This window comes from Rana temporaria, chromosome 10, assembly GCF_905171775.1.
Source record: "Rana temporaria chromosome 10, aRanTem1.1, whole genome shotgun sequence".
Lineage (NCBI taxonomy): Eukaryota > Metazoa > Chordata > Amphibia > Anura > Ranidae > Rana > Rana temporaria.
The window spans coordinates 94,520,776-94,541,471 of NC_053498.1; the positions used below are offsets into that span (position 1 = coordinate 94,520,776).

General features: G+C 41.2%; 1 protein-coding gene across 1 annotated transcript in view; it reads left to right on the forward strand.

The window, feature by feature from the left end:
- KCNA7 (potassium voltage-gated channel subfamily A member 7) overlaps positions 1-20,311 on the forward strand; it is a 101,081-nt gene extending 80,770 nt beyond the window's left edge. The window contains exon 2 of the mRNA XM_040325731.1: positions 17,262-20,311. Coding sequence (XP_040181665.1) covers positions 17,262-18,128 — 867 coding nt within the window. The 3' untranslated portion in view covers positions 18,129-20,311. The remainder of the gene's footprint in view (positions 1-17,261) is intronic.
- The last annotated feature ends 385 nt before the right edge of the window (positions 20,312-20,696 follow it).

Sequence of the window (20,696 nt, forward strand, 5' to 3'; positions counted from 1 at the left end):
TTTACATTGATTTCTCTGAAATCGCGGCCGGAACTGACAAGCGGGAGTGAAATTGTGCGAGTTTATCTGAACAGCTAAATTGTGCAAACAAATTGGAGTAGGAATGTGCATTTCCGCTACCTGAAGTGTGAACGGTGCCTAAATTCTAGTTTAGTGCATTAGAGAGAGTGTTAACAATTTTCTAAAAAAAAAATTATAATATAAACGGTAATACAGTACAAACAACATATTTACAGAAAAAGGGTGTTACAAAGGAAAAACAACCATAATGCAACGGAAAAATAAATAGGGGTTTAAGAGTGAAGATACTTAAGCAAAGAGTGTCGAGCATAAGATGAATCAATGTGGCTCTCGGAAAATAAATCTTGCTGATGTTCTTTGATGGTAAAGGAGAGCTCAAAACTGCCGATACAATCTGTCTTTTCTAGTCCCTGAGGAGGGTGGATAGAAATGATCTTACCAATCAAGAGGTCTAAGGAGTGGCTGATGGGATGTCACAGTCTTTATGCTCATGCTGATACCACTTGCTCAGGGAACAGTTTTCTACATGTATTAATATGTTGTAATATCTACAGGTTACATTTTGGTATTTTGTATATTACTGTATTGTACATCTTGGGATTACCTTTTGAATGGATACAAAAGATGATATCAAATATCTATTTCACTCAGGGGTTTTAACAGGGCTTTTTTTCTCAGAGAACAGGTGCAGGAACTTTCTACTTCCGAGTCACCTGTTGTGTCCACCCACTACCCACCTCCTAGCACCATTCCTTGGTTCCACCCCCTACCTACCTCCGAGAACCATGCCTTGGTTCCACTCCATACCCACCTCCTAGCATCATTCCTTGGTTCCACCCCCGACCTACCTCCAAGCACCAATCTTTGGTTCCACTCCCTACCCACCTCCGAGCACCATTCTTTGGTTCCACCCACTACCCACCTTTCAGTAATGGATACAGAACTAAGTATCAATTTGTGGTGCTAAGTAATTTGTATATGAAAGGAAGTAAAATAGATCCCATGTAGCCAGCAACAATGGAGCTCCCCCAGCAACAATAGACCCCTCCATCAACAGTTGATGTCTCCCAGCAACGATTGTCTCCCAGTAGCATAAGAGCCTCCCCCAGCAAAAATGGATCCCCTACCAGTGATAACTGACCTCCACAGCAACAATAGACCCTCTCCCTGTAAAAATAGATCCCCTCCATCAACAATAGACCCTCCAGTACACCCCAGCACCCCTTGCCATTACATACATTCAGAACTGGAGGTGCTGGAACTGCGTTCCCCCGCGTTCCTGCTAAAAAAAAAGCCCTGGGTTTTAATGTGCCTAACCCACTTCAGGTACCTTCTAATATAGTGGTGACTGGGTTTAAAATGCTGCGAATTAATTGATACAGGTAAATATGTGATTTATCTCAGAGTGATGAAACACACATAAGTTGTCACTCTGTGGGTGATACTAGCCAGCCAGGAATGTATATTCGGCTAATATATCAGCTGAACTATTTATGACAGGCAATAAGTCTGATACTAATAGCTATGGCAAAGATCTGCTTAAGGCTCTAATTACTTATGATGGCTAATAACAGCAAACTGGGATGTATATTGTTAAGTTTCTGTTAATTAGTTTTTTCATGTATAACTCAAAGGGTGATCTGTTTGCCATGCTTTGTTTTGATGTTAGTTAATATGGTTATTAAGATTTGTTGTGTTCTATGATCGTACTGATAAGGATGTTTTAGAACACAAAACAGGAGGTTACTGCTGCTATGTGTCTCCTATTCTAAAAAAAATATTAATTGCTGACTTATGAATTTTTAACAACATGGCTACTGTGTGTCTTTTCTCGCACAGTTTTTGGGGTGCCCAGTTCACATTATCATCACAATGCTAGTATTTCATCTTTCGGCTCCATGCAAACTGAAGCTGATAAAAGCTATAAAAAAACGCCAGTAGCTTTGCAGGGAGCCTTTCAACCTTTTTTAGCGTTTTTTTTCAATGGATTAAAAAAAAAAAAAAAAAACGCTGGCACCGGTGTTTTTGAGCGTTTTTAAGCGTTTTCAGCGTTTTTCAGCGTTTTGCGTTTTTGAGAGTTTTTTCCCACCAAAAACGACACTTTGAACACAAATTTCGGGCATTCAGAAAAAAGCCAATAAACTCCAAAGCTCATTAACACTAAAAAACGCCCAGCTGTGCATGGGCACATAGGCTAACATAGAGTTCAGTTTATGGGCTTTAAAAAAAAATGCCAAAACGCCAATAAACTGCAGTTCATCAGCTTCAGTGTGCATGGAGCCTTTAAATACAATGGTTGTATATGTTATATCATGAAAATATTATTACTACAGCCTCACATTTAAATTAGGTAAAATTATTAAACACAGTCTTGTGATGTTATGTCAACATATCGGATAAAAATGTGGTGCAGCCTATAAATTTGTGGGCAATTGTTCAAAAAATACAAAACTGACTATAGCAACTCTGCTATCACTAAATTGTGGCAATTCTTCTAGATCCTTTGGACATCTTACCAATTTGCTTTCTTTATGTCCTCTTCCCCATGTTCCCTTCTGGGCCACCTACATGGCAGGACTGTCTTAATGCAGGAGCACCCCTAGGCACCGCCCAGGTGCATGGGGATCTCATGATATTCTTGCATTACATACAGTGGCTTCTCATCCATGGGTGCAATGTGTGAGGTGCACATGGGCCCATGAGGGGAATAGGGGTCCACTTTGCTCTGAGCCACACTGCACCCATGGTGGAGAAAAGTCTGAGGTGCTTCAGCCAGCCTGTTACTGCCTGCTGTGTGGCTCTGGCTCCTAGCTGTCACTGCCCGCTGTGGGGTTCTGCCCCCTGCCACTGCCCATTGTGGGACTCTCTTTAAATGAGCTTTGGGCAGCTGTCGGAAGGTTTACTCAGCATCTCTGGAGGGGGTTGGAGCACTTATGTTATCCACCAAAGTCTGGAAGAGAGGAAATCTCCCATGCCAGTCTGTCTGACTTGAGGTGAATTTGGCAAGGACGGGGTATTGTACCGACATGACTGTGACAGATTGAGACTGTCCTCAGTACAGTTCTTTCCCCCTTCTTGATGTCAGTTTATCCCCAGTACAATCCTGGGGGCAGACTGATCTCAAGAAGGGGAAGAGGGTAATTGTACAAGGGATGTGCACAAACTGACCTGGGGGGGGGGGGGGGTGTACTGGTCACAGACTGACCTGAGGGGGGTATTTTGTAGGCAATGGGCACAGACTGAATGAGAAAGGGGGGTATTGTATTGGGCACATACTGACCTGCTGGGTATTGTACTGGGCACAGACTGACCTGGGGGTATTGTACTGGGCACAGACAGACCCGGAGGCATTGTGCTGGGTACAGACTCTCATAAGGTGGGGGTAATGTACTAAGGATTGGCATAGACTGATCTGGGGGGTGGGAACTGTACTGGGGATGGGCACAGACTGACCTTGTGATACTGTACAGGGGGACAGGTAATGTCCGGCAGGAGGTATTCCTCCATCCACCTAATTTGTGTAGATGAAAGAAATCAGACCTCTGGCTGAACAAGAAAAACCGAATGACTATGGCTAGCATAACAGACTTCTGCACTATATACACTATTTTGTACATTACATACTCCTGCACTATATACATTATATTGTACATTACATACTCCTGCACTATATACACTATATTGTACATTACATACTCCCGCACTACATACAGTACACTATATTGTACATTACAAATGTCTGGCCAAAGTATTCATTGGCTCAACAGTTGCTAGTAATTAAGCGGACCATAACTATTTTAATGAAGTTCTATAAGGTCGCCTCAGACAAAGTGTTAGCTCTCTATCTGTTTTCAGTGTACACAAAATCATATGTAATATAAATGGCAGTGCTTCATTTTTAAAAGAATGATTGTACTGAGGTTTATACTGTACATGTCTGTGAAACCCCTACTTGTGGCACACCAATCTAAGCATATTTAGTGGGTACAAGAAGGCTTTTGTTTTATTTACCACACCCTGTTAAGCCCCTCCCTCTGTTAACACTATTTGGTCACATTCACCGTTTGCCATGGTGCATGTAGCCTACGACATTACCAATCTATATGAGGTGCCCAACGGTGTCCCAAGTCTTTTATAATTCTAGAAATAACCCTAACACAATGAAAACCAAGCCCTTTCTTTGCTATAGCACACTAAGCACATTTTATCTAGTAATGGGGCACAACTTATTTATTATTATTATTCTTCTTATTATTATTATTATTATTATTTTTATTTATTTACCAACTTTCTTATTGTTTAAAATCAATTTTATTGAATATACTAATAAATATATGTTTAATCCTTTCAACTAGTTTACTTTAATTCTTTAAAGTAGGTGCATAAATTGGGGCAGGCTGGAAGGACACTTTGGACACTTTTGACACATTTTTGGGACCATTGGCATTTTTATAGCGATCAGTGCTATAAAAATGCATTGATTACTATAAAAATGCCACTGGCAGGGAAGGGGTTAACACTAGGGGGCGAGGAAGGGGTTAAGTATGTTCCCTGGGTGTGTTCTAACTGAAGGGGGGGTGGACTGACTTGGGGAAATGACTGATCGCTGTTCATACATTGTATGAACAGACAATCAGGCATTCAGGCATTTCTCCCCCTGACAGGACCGGGAGCTGTGTGTTTACACACACAGCTCCCGGTTCTCGCTCTGTAACGAGCGATCGCGGGTGCCCGGCGGTGATCGCTCCCACCGGGCACGAGCGTCCACGTCAGGGGCGAGCGTGTCCGCCCCTATTGGCTGCTCGCCCAGCAGAGCTGACCTGCCGCTGTAAAACTGCGGCGACTGGTCGGCAAGCACTTAAACAAATGTGCATAACACACACATTCCTCTAACCCTCAACTTTTATTGCAGTTTTGTGTTCATTTTAGGGCCACAAAAGAAGTCAAGGATGAAAGTATTTCCTTTGCCAGGTGCTTTGATTGTATGTCTGATAGGGAAGCAGATAGCTATACAATGCCGAACAGCTATCATTTACTGGAAGGTCCAGTAAAAGTTGACATTTTACATTTTGGAAACTATTTATGAGAATTAATAGTGTTCTACATTTCTCTTTAAATGGGAACTGATTGGTATTAAATAATACATTTTACATTGCATAGATTTAACAATGCACCAATGCAATGTGCATTGGCTTAGGGACTCAATCATTTGGAAGAGAACATCCCCTGTGTAAAGTTTGAAAGGTTATGTCCTCACATGAACCCATGTTATATAGAGGCAGCGGTCAGAGTCAGTGGTACCAAAGAATCACAAGTTTGCTGATTTATCTGTTGAGAATTATGCATCAGCCATTTATAAAGTACATTGTTTTCAGCGAGGTTAGACAATTCATAGATTTGTAGTTTAAGAAAAGTTAAAACACAACCATTGGGGTGAATTTACTAAAGACAATAGACTGCGCAGTTGCAATCATTTTCACCATGGCTTAGTAAAGGTGTTAAAGCTTCTCAAAGTGATGGAAATCTGCAGTGTTTTACCACATTAAATGGGTTCTGGGGAAAACTAGTGCAACTGCACTTGGAAGGTGCACGGCCCATTTGCCTTTAGTAAATCTACCATATTGTGTATCACTGCAAATCCAGATGCATAACATGCACATATAATGAGCAAATATGGTCGCCCTTTTTTTTTTACATTAAAAGTTATACATAGAAAAAACGTATTTAAAACTCAAACACATATTAACAAGATTATTTGCATTAAGATGATCTTTTTACATGTACAGTGTCTTGCAAAAGTATTCGGCCCCCTTGAACTTTGCGACCTTTTGCCACATTTCAGGCTTCAAACATAAAGATATAAAACTGTAATTTCTTTTTATGAATCAACAACAAGTGGGACACAATCATGAAGTGGAACAAAATGTATTGAATATTTCAAACTTTTTTAACAAATAAAAAGCTGAAAAATTGGGCGTGCAAAATTATTCAGCCCCCTTAAGTTAATACTTAGCAGCACCACCTTTTGCTGCGATTACAGCTGTAAGTCGCTTGGGGGTATGTCTCTATCAGTTTTGCACATCGAGAGACTGAAATTTGTGCCCATTCCTCCTTGCAAAACAGCTCGAGCTCAGTGAGGTTGGATGGAGAGCATTTGTGAACAGCAGTTTTCAGTTCTTTCCACAGATTCTCGATTGGATTCGGGTCTGGACTTTGACTTAGCCATTCAAACACCTGGATATGTTTATTTGTGAACCATTCCATTGTAGATTTTGCTTTATTTTTTGGATCATTGTCTTGTTGGAAGACAAATCTCTGTCCCAGTCTCAGGTCTTTTGCAGACTCCATCAGGTTTTCTTCCAGAATGGTCCTGTATTTGGCTCCATCCATCTTCCCATCAATTTTAACCATCTTCCCTGTCCCTGCTGAAGAAAAGCAGGCCCAAACCATGATGCTGCCACCACCATGTTTGACAGTGGGGATGGTATGTTCAGGGTGATGAGCTGTGTTGCTTTTACGCCAAACATAAGGTTTTGCATTGTTGCCAAAAAGTTTGATTTTGGTTTCATCTGACCAGAGCACCTTCTTCCACATGTTTGGTGTGTCTCCCAGGTGGCTTGTGGCAAACTTTAAACTACACTTTTTATGGATATCTTTAAGAAATGGCTTTCTTCTTGCCACTCTTTCATAAAGGCCAGATTTGTGCAGTATACGACTGATTGTTGTCCTATGGACAGAGTCTCCCACCTCAGCTGTAGATCTCTGCAGTTCATCCAGAGTGATCATGGGTCTCTTGGCTGCATCTCTGATCAGTCTTCTACTTGTATGAGCTGAAAGTTTAGAGGGACAGCCAAGTCTTCGTAGATTTGCAGTGGTCTGATACTCCTATTTCAATATTATCGCTTGCACAGTGCTCCTTGGGATGTTTAAAGCTTGGGAAATCTTTTTGTATCCAAATCCGACTTTAAACTTCTCCACAACAGTATCTAAGATCTGCCTGGTGTGTTCCTTGTTCTTCATGATGCCATCTGCGCTTTAAACGGACCTCTGAGACTATCACAGTGAAGGTGCATTTATACGGAGACTTGATTACACACAGGTGGATTCTATTTATCATCATTAGTCATTTAGGTCAACATTGGATCATTCAGAGATCCTCACTGAACTTCTGGAGAGAGTTTGCTGCACTGAAAGTAAAGGGGCTGAATAATTTTGCACACCCAATTTTTCAGTTTTTTATTTGTTAAAAAAGTTTGAAATATCCAATAAATTTTGTTCCACTTCATGATCGTGTCCCACTTGTTGTTGATTCTTCCAAAAAAATGACAGTTTTATATCTTTATGTTTGAAGCCTGAAATGTGGCAAAAGGTCGCAAAGTCCAAGGGGGCCGAATACTTTCGCAAGGCACTGTATATCTCAAAAAACGGAAGATCATTGATGTCAAACAATCAGCTTACCTGTGTCCAGCATGCAGCTCACAATGCTCCAGAACTTTAATCCAGTCTGGAGCACAGCGCCCTGCAGACTAAGGCCTCGTACACACGACCGAGAAACTCATCGTAAAAGAAACATTGTTTTTCTCAGCGAGTTCCTTGTCAGGCTTGTCGAGAATCTTGTCAAGCTTTCTTTGCATACACACTGTCAAGACAAAATCTCGTCATGCTCAAACGTGGTGACGTACGACGGCACTATAAAGGGGAAGTTTGATTCCACTGGCACAACCCTTGGGGCTGTTTTTGCTAATCTCATGTTACTGCGTGTTAAATAAAAGTTTGGTAAGAGACGATTCGTGCTTTTCAGTCTGTTACAGAGTGACGAATGTGCTATCTCCATTACGAACGCTACTTTTACCGAAGGTGCGCTCCCGTCTCATACTTTATTCTGAGCATGCGTGGGTTTCTCGTTGTAAACCAGCCCGACGAGAAACACGATGAGGAAATTGAGACTCCCGAAGAGAAAAAAGAGAACTTGTTCTCTTTTTTTCTCGTCGAGAACCACAACAGTTTTCTCAACAAAAAACATACACACGACCGTTTTCCTCAGCAAAAAAAGCTCTACCACCAAGTTTCTTGATGGATTTTGTCGAGGAAAAAGGTCGTGTGTACGAGGCCTAATGGCCCGAACACACGGTCTGAAAATCGAAAAATACAGATTTCTGATGCGATCGTACTATAATCGGATCATCAGTATAGAGCTTTCGAGAGCCAATCACGACAGTTCATCCGATATTATCTGATGGGACAAGCACAACATTTTTTCTCATATGATATCAGATGTACAATTTTACTTTAATCAGTACAGCTGTCGTCCAAAAATACAATGCAAATACACTAGAACATATGACATAATTTACGATTTTTTATTCTGTCATAAGCCAATTTTCGTAACTTTAGTAAGCTCTCCATTTTTGATATGCGACTAGCATGCAAAAAAGGCGGGCGATCTGTTGTCCGATTTTCAGATCATGTGTACGGGCCATAACTGACCGCAGCTTCATTGAGCTTTAGTGCTGGCATAGTGTCAGTCAATTCAGAACTAAGTCTAGAAGCAGTTCTTGGGCTTACACTTGTAGCAGGAACTGAAAACACTATTCAGAACATTGCTCCTGCATTGTGTTTATAATAGAAGTGACATAACGGCACTCCATCTACGACCCCTATCACACTGAGGCAGCTTTCAGGCATTTAAGCGCTAGAAATTGCGTCTGTAAAACTGCCTCCCATTCACTACAATGGGTGCTTTCACACCCAGTCCTGAAAGCAGCATCTTTGGGGCGGTTAGGGAGAGCTCACAAAACACCCTTGCACCGCAACACAGGAGTTTTTGACCCCTTCTTTGGGGTTAAAAGCTAAAGAGCAGCGCTTTAGCACTAACACGGCAGCGGCACAAGTGTGAAAGGGGTCTAAGGCTCAGGCAAAGCTGAAGCATCTTTGTCTAGCCTCTCTCTGCAGCAATATATCAATGCTATACTGTAGTGATATATTGCTGGCTGATTGCAACCAATTTATGAAAATTAAGCATGTGCGGCCTTCTGGACTTGTTATGGGATACATTTAAGGTACCCTTTATTTACTAAGTTGACCACCACTGCTATAGAGCATTGACCTTAAAAAATAGCCTTATTTACAAAGACATTGCAAAGCGCAATTATAATTTTGAAGAGTAAAAGAGCACCTAAAAGAAAGTCATTCTAAGCAATGAATTAAACTGAAAAATGTATGTAACTGCTAATGCTTTCCAACAATCACTACAACTGTGCTAAAGCCATTAAGTTCACTCACTTTACTATAAACTTCATTCCAAAACCCTTACTATGTCGATTCTCCAACTGACAGTCAAAGGAGATTGTCTTTTATCATTATAACCATCTAAATAGACTTAGCATTTTATTTAAAGGAGCAGCTCTAATATTCCTGTGTTTTTTAGACTCTTTGAAAGTATTTAATCAAATATAAGGCTTGTGTTCCAGGGGATACCTACAAATTTATCTCACACTATATCCAGAATTCTGGGATAAGGAGTCGGCTGATCTCTGAAATGTAAATGTAGTTTTCTGGGCGCATTCAGGAATCTATTGTTGCTCAAAAAATGTGGTTGGCGGCAGAATGGAAAGGTTGTTTAAATACCAATAAATTACTAAATGACTTGCATGGCAATCATATTTATCTCTTTTTAGTAAAAATGTGGGAAAAGGGAATACAGGTTTCTAGGCTCCCCCTTTTCCTTATGGGATAGCTGCAGCAGGGAAGTTTAAAGATCCCCTTGCATGGTAGGGGGGCTCGTGTTGGGGTGAGCCTTGTAACTGCCTGCGTGGGGGAGCCTGAAAACTAGGAAAGAAGAAGTTTCCAGAACCCTCAGGAACCTCTTTATATAGGGGGTCCTGACTAGATTTGTGGCCAGTCGCCGTGGAAGCTTTTAGCTGTAGGAGCTCAGGTATTTTTGTGAGCCCTCAGTTCCTTAACCTTGGACGGCATGGAGACTTTGCTGAGGCAGCTGATAGAGCGGGCTGAGGCAGAGGGCGGTGAAGGCAGGATCCGGAGATGTCTATCGTTACCTCCGGCAGCTGAGTTTGTGGAAGGCCGCACCGTAAACCCCCTCATAGAAGAACCGACGGCTGAAGAGGGTGAGGTGCTCATAGCTGACTTCACAGAAGTTTCGGGAGGAAGAGAAGACTCGCGTGAGTTCACGGTTCCAGGTCAGCAAAGCGGAGCTAACGGAGGTGAAATCATTGGGGCGATCCACGAGAAAGAAGGGACAGAAGAGATCTTACAGCCCAGCAGCTCCCTCTGGCAGTAAGCGGGGGAATGGAGGGAAGACATCATCAGCCAGAAAGATGAAGGAAGTCGTCATCAGCCCTTCAAGCATTTTCTATTTATGCGAGCGTCACATATGAAAGATTTCCGGAGCGGAGTCCAGGACTTTTTGTGGATGTAATACTAGAGGCGTACAGAAATTTTGGAGGTCTGTCATGGTACTTTTACGACAAATCTTTCAGACAGAAAAAAACGGTACACCCCTCGTTTCAGTGGGGCCAAAAAGACAGGCTTTGGTTGAATTTGTTTATACCACAAAGACCAATGGCGCCCCGTTTTAAAAAACCTGCTATAACTCTGCAGCAGCCAGGCAAGGATTCCTTTCTTAAAAGCTATCACCACAGTGAAATTGCAAAAGATGGAACCGTGGCTACGGTTGTATCCCAACCAGGAGACAGCTCAAATGCTCATTGAAGGTTTTAAGGTCAGTTTTAAATTGCCTACTTATCCTGGTTTTGGGTGTACTTTTACAAAAAATCGAAAATCAGTTGATGAATTAGCTCCAATAGTGAAGGTTAAACTCAATAAAGAGCTTCAAGAAGGTAGGATATCTGGTCCCTTTAATTCCCTGCCTTTTGAGAATTTCCGTTTGTCTCCTTTAGGTATTGTACCAAAAAAAGATGTAGGAAGTTATAGGTTGATTCATCACTTATCGTACCCTCAGGATCATTCTCTCAATGATCAGATTGGGGATGAATTGTGCTCAGTCTCTTAGGCCTCGTACACACGACCGATGAACTCGTCATAAATGAAACATCGTTTTCCTCGTCGAGTTCCTTGTTAGGCTTTTCGAGAATCTTGACAAGCCTTCTTTGCGTACACACTGTCAAGACAAATTCTCGTTGTTCTCAAACGCGGTGACGTACAACACGTACAACGGCACTATAAAGGGGAAGTTTGATTCCACTGGCGCCACCCTTCTGAGCATGTGCAGGGTTTCTAAGCATACACACGAATGTGTTTCTCGTCGAAAACCTGCCTGACGAGGAACACGACGAGGAAATTGAGACTCCCGACGAGGAAAAAGAGAACTTGTTCTGTTTATTTCTCATCGAGTTCCACAAAAGTTTTCTCGATGAAAAACATACACACGACCATTTTCCTTACACGTCTTTTGAGGAAGCCATTAGCATGTTGCAGAAAGTAGGTCATTCTGCATTCATAGCTAAAGCTGACATAAAATCAGCCTTTAGGCTTCTTCCAATCCACCCAGATAGCTTTAGTTCACTAGGTTTTCAATTTGAAGGCCAATATTTTTTTGATAGGTGTCTCCTGATGGGATGCTCTCTTTCTTGTTACTACTTTGAGAGTTTTTCATCTTTCATTGAATGGGTAGTGGTCAATTCAGCGCGCAATAAGCATGTTTTACATTACCTTGACGATTTCCTTTTCTTGGGTCCAGCTGGATTGGATCAGTGTTCATCGTTACTAAATTCTTTTTTTTAAATATGTAAAAATTTTGGAGTCCCCTTAGCTCATGACAAAACGGTTTTCCCTACCACATGCCTTGAATTTTTAGGTATCACTATTGATACAGAGACGATGGAATTTAGGCTACCCCAAGAAAGAATCAAAAAGATCTGTAGTTTAATTTCTAGTATTCTACGGACAAAAAAGATTATTTAAAAAACATTCAGTCTTTATTGGGCTTACTTGCCTTTGCTAGTCGTGTATTTCCTATGGGTCGTATTTTTTCAAGGAGACTTTATGGCCTGGATTTACAAAGCAACTTACGCCGACGTATCTCTAGATACGCCGACGTAAGTATAAATGTGCGCGTCGTATCTATGCGCTGATCCAGAAACCAAGATATGCCTAAAAATAGGCTTCATCCGACCGACGTAACTTGCCTACGCCGGCATATCGTGGGCGCATATTTACGCTGGACGCATGTGGCGCTCCCATTGATTTTCGATTCAAATATGCAAATGAGGGAAATACGGCGATTCACGAACGTACTTGCGCCCGGCGCATAATATACGCGGTTTGCGTAAGTCGTACGTCCGGCGTAAAGTTATTCCCCATATATGAGGCGCAACCCATACAAAGGTATGGACCAGGGAACACAAGCCGTCGTATTTTACGTAGTTTACGTTGTACGTGAATATGGCTGGGCGTAGGTTACGTTCATGCTGTAGGCAGTGATTCGACGTACCTTAGGCAGTTGTTTTTCCGACGTGATTCTGAGCATGCGCACTGGGATGTGTCCACGGCGTGGCTCATGCGCCGTTCATTATTCGTATCTGTCTGGCACTCGGCCCATCATTTGCATGGGGTCACGCCTCATTAGCATGGCTCACGCCCATTTCCACCTACGATGGCTTACGCCGAGGAAACCCAGCGCAGTTTGGGAGGCAAGTGCTTTGTGAATTCTGTGCTTGCCTCTCTGCGCTGTGTCGGCGTAGCGTATATTAGATACGCTACGGCAGAATAAATATGCGCCGATGTATGTGAATCCGGGCCTATATGTCTATTTCCGGTTTTAAAAACCTGTACTCCCATGTTAGGGTGTCCAGCGAAATTAAAGAAGACCTGTTAGTCTGGCAAAAATTTTTAGTCGATTTCAATGGCCGATCGGTATGGCAAGATAAATTTATTTTGGATCAGGAATTTCAGTTATTCACTGATTCTGCTGGGTCTCTAGGTTTCACTGCCATATGGCAGAACCATTGGTATGCGGAGCCATGGGCGTTAGATTGGAAGCTGAAGGGTTTGTTGAAAAACAGCGTTTTATTAGAACTGTTTCCAATTATTGTGGCTATAGAGATTTGGCTTCTGTGTAGTACAGACAATAAAGGTGTTTTATATGCAATTACCTGCCTCTCATCGAAGTCCAAGCCAGTAATATTTTTTTTGCGTTATTTATCTTTAAATTTATGGGTGAAAGCTAAATATGTTCCAGGAAAAGAAAATGTGATAGCTGATGCTCTTTCTAGATTTCAATTTGATAGTTTTTTACAGCTTTTTCCGGAAGCAGACGGGATTTGAACTGCATGCCCTCAGCAGCTTTGGAACATTCTTTAGTTTCGGACAACATAATTAAATCTTTGGCTCTCTCAACTTGGTGCGGGTACAAAACTGCATGGTGGCACTGGCAGTCTTTCCTTACTTCAGTGCACCACAATATGTGGGATTTTTATGAACAACTGGTACTAGGGTTTTTGAATGGTTTGATGGCCAAGAACTACTCTTGGTCCAACATAAGCAAAACATTATCGGGTGTATCCTTTTTTCTAAAAATGAATTTGTTGCCATCCTGTTCGTCAAGCACTGAAGGGTTACAGAAAAGCTACGTATTCAGTAGACAAGAGAAGACCAGAACGCCAGAAATGTTGTTAAATCTCTGTAAGGTTTCTGATCTGGTTTGTTTTTCCCCTTATGAGGCCAACCTTTTCAAAACCGCATTTTCGGTTTGTTTTTCACGGCCCTTAGGGTATCGGAATTAGTCCCTAGAAACTCCTATAGTAGAACAGGTCTTAGGAGGAAGGATATCATTCTCAACTCAGATAGTATGCAGTTATTTGTTAACCAATCTAAAACTGATCAGTTAGGTAGGGGCTCTTGGATCACGCTGGCAGCGTGCTCCAATAAGCTCATCTGTCCAGTTTTGTTGATGGAATCCTATCTACATAATAGGCCTGAAGAAGGTGAATTTTTATTTTTGCATCAAAACAGTTCTCCGTTGCCAATTTTATAATTTCTAAACTAAAATGGTTGAGATCTGCAGTTTTTCGCCCGTTTGAAAAAATAAGAAAGCGTATAAATAGGGTGGTCGAGAAGTTTATGTCCCTGGGTTACGGGGGCTCCTGTCGTCATTGGGAGTTGGAAGGAGGTTTTCCAGGCCTTTATCAGGATGATGGTATTCATTTATCCGATATCGGTCTTGATATATTGAACAATGACCTCCAGACATGTATTGAGCAGGCCGTGGTTTGGGTGTAGCCAGAGGGGCTTTTAGCCCGGTCTGGCTATGTGGGGACAGTTTAATAAATCCTGTTGTGGTTTTGTAATACAGCTCGAGCTGTAATAGCTGAGCTAAATAAATGGTTGTTATATATATTTAAGTCGGTTTAAAGAAAATTCCTATGGTGAATTTTAAGTTAATTGTTTATAAGTTATTAATAAAATAAAAGCAATAATAAAGGCCGCGGCCATATATTCATTCCACATAGTCTTGAGTGATGAGTTTTATTTAAGTAATGTCTGGTGGTCATTTAAAATTGCTGCCTTGTTATCCCATGTGGGAAAAGGGAATAAGGGTTTCTAGGCCCCCCCCTTTTCCTCATGGGATAACTGCAGCAGGGAAGTTTCAAGATCCCCTTGCATGGTAGGGGGGCTCGTGTTGGGGTGAGCCTTGTAACTGCCTGCGTGGGGGAGCCTGGAAACTAGGAAAGGAGAAGTTTCCAGAACCCTCAGGAACCTCTATATATAGGGGGTCCTGACTGGATTTGTGGCCAGTGGAAGCTTTCAGCTGTAGGAGCTTCCCAACCCTCCCTTCCCCTTTTTTCCTGTCGTGGCCTTTGTAATGTGGTGGGTCACCTTTCAAAAAAAAAAAAAAAATTATTAATAATTGTTGAAAGGGGGACAGTTTAATAAATCCTGTTGTGGTTTTGTAATACAGCTCGAGCTGTAATAGCTGAGCTAAATAAATGGTTGTTATATATATTTAAGTCGGTTTAAAGAAAATTCCTATGGTGAATCTTAAGTGAATTGTTTATAAGTTATTAATAAAATAAAACCAATAATAAAGGCCGCGGCCATATATTTATTCCACATAATCTTGAGTGATGAGTTTTATTTAAGTAATGTCTGGTGGTCATTTAAAATTGCTGCCTTGTTATCCCATATATTTTTTTTTTTGCTGATCTAATTGCATGAAACTGAAATATGATCGGACACTGTAGGTGACTGCATTTTGTACATTACCAATGCACTATTCACTGTTGTTGAAACTATCTTTAGCAGTAATATTTATTCTGGACAGCAAACCAGCTTTAAATGATATATATATTTTTTTTTTAAATAACAAACATGTTATACTTACCTGCACTGTGCAGCTTGTTTTGCACAGAGTGGCCCGAATCTGGTCTTCTGAGGTCCCTCGGCGGCTGTCTCGGCTCCCCCCGCAAGGACTCAACACCTTCATGCGAGCGTGCTTGCATGGTGTTGAGTTCTTGCGGGCGCGCTCCCGGGATACAGCCGGCGGTCATAGCCGCTCACTGTATCACTTGGCCCCCGTCCCTGGCATGCCGCGTCATTGGATGTGATTGACAGCAGCGCGAGCCAATGGCTGCGTTGCTTTCAATCCATCCACTGTAACCAATCAACGGCCAGGCTGAGCGGTGAAGACAATGTCGGGGGGCGATCGTGAGACTTTCGAGGGGTCAGGTAAGTATTATGGGGGGGCTGGGGGGGGGGCCAGTATTGTCAGATGTTTTTTCACCTTAATGCATAGAATGCATTAAGATGAAAAAACATTTACCTTTACAACCCCTTTAAGCCCAGGTTCACACTGGACTGCGGGAATGAAGCCGTGCTTCAGCTGAACTCGCACAATTTCACTCCCGCTTGTCAGTCCCGATTTTGGCCGCGAGTCAGAGACATCTGTGAAGGTTTCTGCACAGATGTCAATGTAAATCGTGGCCCGAAATTGCAAAAAGTACTACAGAAACTACTTTTTGAAATTGGTGCAGTGCCGGCAATTAGGACAGTGCCATTGCCGGCAAATGCCGCCGATTTGACATGCAATTTGACATGTGTGAACCCGGGCTAAATAAAAATGTGTTCTTTCAGTGGAAATGCCAAAACTACATCTGTTCCTGCATAGTAAACTACCCCTCTCTGTATAGGCCCAGAGCAGAAAGAAAAAACAAATTAGAGGGAGGTCCTACATTACTGGCTGGAAGGGGGAACAGTTTAAAAAGAGGATTGAATGTGTAAGTAAAAAAGTGCTTACTTAAGTGGGAGGTTGTAGATTGCAGGGAGGGGCCCCATTGGTGGTCTGCAGGTCAGGGTGTAGCAATTTTCTGTTGGTGAGTTTCAGGCATCCTGAGAACTTCACTGCCACCCGTCTTGAATCGGATGACTTTGGATTGCTGGTCCGAAGTCATGCTAGTTAGTTGGCCGGTTGGGGTCCTTGAAGGTGGCTATTTTCATGTAATAAGACATTGTCAGGGACCCATCCTGGATATGGTATCCTCACATCTGCCTGATTAGCATGCAGTGGCCCATTACTTCATGGATCAGGAGGTGTCTATGGACAATTTGTAAATTCTTTCCTGAGATGATGTCATTCAGCTGGGGGCCAAATATATGTAATTGGTGCCAGAAATATATTGATCTGGTTATGTCTAATACTTGCTACCTTAAAAAATCTTGAGCCCAATACTACTTTACTGTTTACTTGTTTTCTGTTATTTGACTGTAATTTAAAAGACACGTTCTGTAGTGCCCATTTATCTCCATTCCATAGTCTGTCTTATGTGGGGTTTAAGGATATGGTTAGGGTTTAGGTTGCCAAAGCAGTGGGTAAGTAAAAACTGATCCAGTCTGTGACCAGCAATTTGTTTCAGATTTCATATGCAATTCCACCTGCTGGTAAAATTAACTATTACTGCACAGTCTGTTCATACATTTCACTGCAATTTACTGGTCTGGAATCATTCCGAAGTGCATAATAAACAACTGCATGGCAAGGGTCCCTCTGCAAGTAGAGTTCTGTAGAATGGATCTGAAATAGATGCGTCATTATTATCCTGCATATATATCCTACGTTAAATCTGCCTTAATGTCCTACTGAATGCATACAGCTTGGGCTACTTTTTGGAGCTGCTTGGTAAATGACGATTTGCTGGATGTTACCATTTCATTTTGAGCTGATTAGGTTGTGTCTTGCTAGTTTGTTTACATGTTTATTTTTGTTGCAGGTACAGCCCCTTCACAGAAGCAACACTACTCACATCTTTAAAGAAAAGAGTCCGTTTGAAGACCCATTTTTCATTGTGGAGACTATTTGCATCTGCTGGTTCTTTTTTGAACTCTCTGTGCGCTTTATTGCCTGTCCCAGCAAACCAGCCTTCTTCAAAGATATCATGAACATGATTGATTTCGTAGCAATCATACCATATTTTGTTGCTCTGGGCACAGAACTTGCTCGTCACAGAGGGGTGGGCCAGCCAGCCATGTCACTGGCTATCCTTAGGGTTATCCGTTTGGTTAGAGTATTCCGTATCTTCAAGCTGTCACGCCACTCCAAGGGATTACAGATCTTGGGGCAAACACTTAAAGCAAGTATGAGAGAATTGGGGTTGCTCATATTCTTCCTCTTTATTGGAGTCATTCTCTTCTCCAGTTCTGTATACTTTGCAGAAGCTGATCATGAAGGTACAAAATTTACAAGCATCCCCGAAGCCTTCTGGTGGGCAGTGGTCACCATGACAACAGTAGGTTATGGAGACATGTCTCCTGAGACAGTAGGTGGAAAATTGGTTGGTTCTCTTTGTGCTATTGCAGGTGTGCTAACCATCTCTCTTCCTGTACCAGTCATTGTATCCAACTTTAGCTACTTTTACCATCGTGAAACCGAATGTTCAGATATTGGCCATTACAACCATATTGGCTCATGTCCAAATGGTCCTCCACATACTCCAAAGCCTAAAGTGAAGGATAAGAGCCCAAAACTGGATAAATTAAACTTCTACAGTAATTCAAAGGCAGAATTCCTTGATGGACTTGGACCTGTGGATGATAAAAATATGATTGTGGGACAGTCACATGTAATAACCCAAGTGTGACTTTTGTTATTATGGTTTACTCGCGCCTAACTTTATTTCATCAGCCTTCATTCAGGAGTCTTAAATTAAATGTTTTACAGAAATACAAAGACATCCTAAAATAAGAAACTGCATGGTACCAAACTGATTTTTTAAGTCCTTGGTTTCTTTATTTTATGCAACCAGTGGAAACTGCTTTATAGTGTGTTTGTTTTTTCAACAATCTGACATACAATGATAGGAAGCATCATTATGGATTGATGCCAAGCTGGAGATAAAACAAAATGACACCTCAACAGGTGACATAGTATTTTTATTAAAGACTTTTGGACTTGGAGACGAACTCATTGTTGGCCGGTGAAAGGCTTTGAAAAATGCATTGCACTTGTAGTAGCAAGGATTTCCCACCAACATCCCCAGGGAAGCAGTTGGCCATTACCCAACTATGAAATAATAGATCAGACCTACTAAATTACAAGTGCTGTAGAGCCCTGAGAAACAGATAGTGGAGGGCAAGATCAAATAACAGCAACTGACTAAATACATATATATGACTGTAAAGGTAACCAAGGGAATGAATGCTGAATAAGCCTTACCACCAAAGATGGCACTACAGAAAAAAATGTATTTAAGTTGAATGTCAAGATTCCATTGCTCCAATATTTGTTGCAGTATATTTATTGTTGGAATGTGATCCTTACAGACTGGAAAACTCGATTTTTGCTTTGGAGGGAACCAGAAAACCTCAGCTTGTGAAAAATGCTTGTTAAATGAATTTGAATAGTCTTGAGGTTTACAAAATAACATTGTCTGTAGTTTTTTTATGATTAAGTTCAAGCCCCAATGATAAATGGGTGATGCAGAGATGTTGATGTTAAATCGCAATATCTAGATAATGGACTGTTTTCCCCAAGTCTATAATTATGCAGGAAAGTGTTTATTAATATGCTCAGCAAGTAAATATTATTCAGAGTGTTTGAGGTTGTTTCCTGTTTATTTTGCTCAAACTGAATATAAATTTCAGTCAGGTTGGTCTTAATTTTTATAAAGTATATTTTGTAACAAAATAATGCATTCAAGGTCTTTAAGTTGAAAATCTTCGCACAGTGTCTAGTCTTTCTGGTAGTGCAACTTTTGATCTAAGTCAGAAGTACTTAGTTCTTTTATACTGGGCCTACATTATCCATGTAGCCTTTTTCAGGTGTGTCAATTCCCCATTTTCACAGTCAGAAAACTAGCACTCCAGGAGTTATGCATCCACTATTTAATCTTTACTAAGTCTTCAAATCAGGATACAACATAGCTTCTTGCTTGCACATTTCAGCCACACCTAGCCCTTGTCATCAGCACTGGCTAAGGCCAGGAGCAGCAAAAAACATGTAGGCAAGAAACTAGATTGTACCCTCCTTTGAAGATTTAAACATGTTTACAGTGGATGCCTGGCTCATTAACTGCTGACTTTCTGATTGGTTCTGTTCACACCGTGAGAGTAGTGCAGCCATGCACTTGTCATATCGATATTTCTTATATAGCTAGCAAAGGTTAACTGATTACGTTCTAAACGCCTCTTTCCTTTTTTTTCTGCATAAAAATGTATGCCACCCTTGTTTGTCACTAATGTGAGTTTCCCAGATCTTTTCACAGCCTCTCAAGTGAATATCTACTGTTGCCTTTTTTTTTCCCCCCAATAATAATTTTATTGATCAAATAAAGTTAGTACATACATAACTCACAGTCTTCCATGAGAGGAAGGATGCAGATAAAGACAACATAACAAGAAATCAAGGAGGCACAGTAATATTAAAACAGAGTGCTCGATACCTTTGGTTTCTATAGTCCACAGTAGTAGCGTGCGTATTGTTTAAAAATAGTGCCAATGTGGTGGGATGCAAACTTGCCCCTGTCTATAAGGACTGCCTGTGTGTTGTAGCTAGAGTGATCAAGAAGTACTGCTGCCTTTTTAAAGTGTTACTTGGTGAAAAAAAAACATATCTAAACAACTATCTGTAGTCTGGATGTAGACATTTTATAATGGGTCCCACTATTATAGATCCTTTGCAATGTATATTTTAGTGTTAGTGGTCTATAATAGAGGCGTCCTTTATAAAATGTCCACCTCCAGAGTGTATACCTCTTACCCATTGCTGCTGTAAAAAGTAACTGGAGAATGGAAAAGATTAAAATGATCATGGGTTTAAGGAGAACAGGAATTGATAAGTGATTTATTTTTGTCTCTCAGAATAATGGCACTAATTTTATTTATCAGCATTTATTCGAAAATCCTGATGTGTAGAATATTCACAATGTATATTCTACACCAAGGTGTTTATGACTGTATACTAATGTTGCCTCTATATATTGTTATGGTTTACAATCATCATCAAAAGACACTGAAATTTTTTCAAACTGGTAAAAGCAATTATAAAGTTGATCACTTTACGAACACAACAACATTGAACTTGGTAATTTTTTAGCTGAGCAAACAAATGGCAATCACCCCAACCTATAACTAGCCTTTGCAGCAAGGAGCACATGGAAGGGCCATGGACATCAAAAACAAACAAACAAACAAACAAAAGTTTCCAGCTC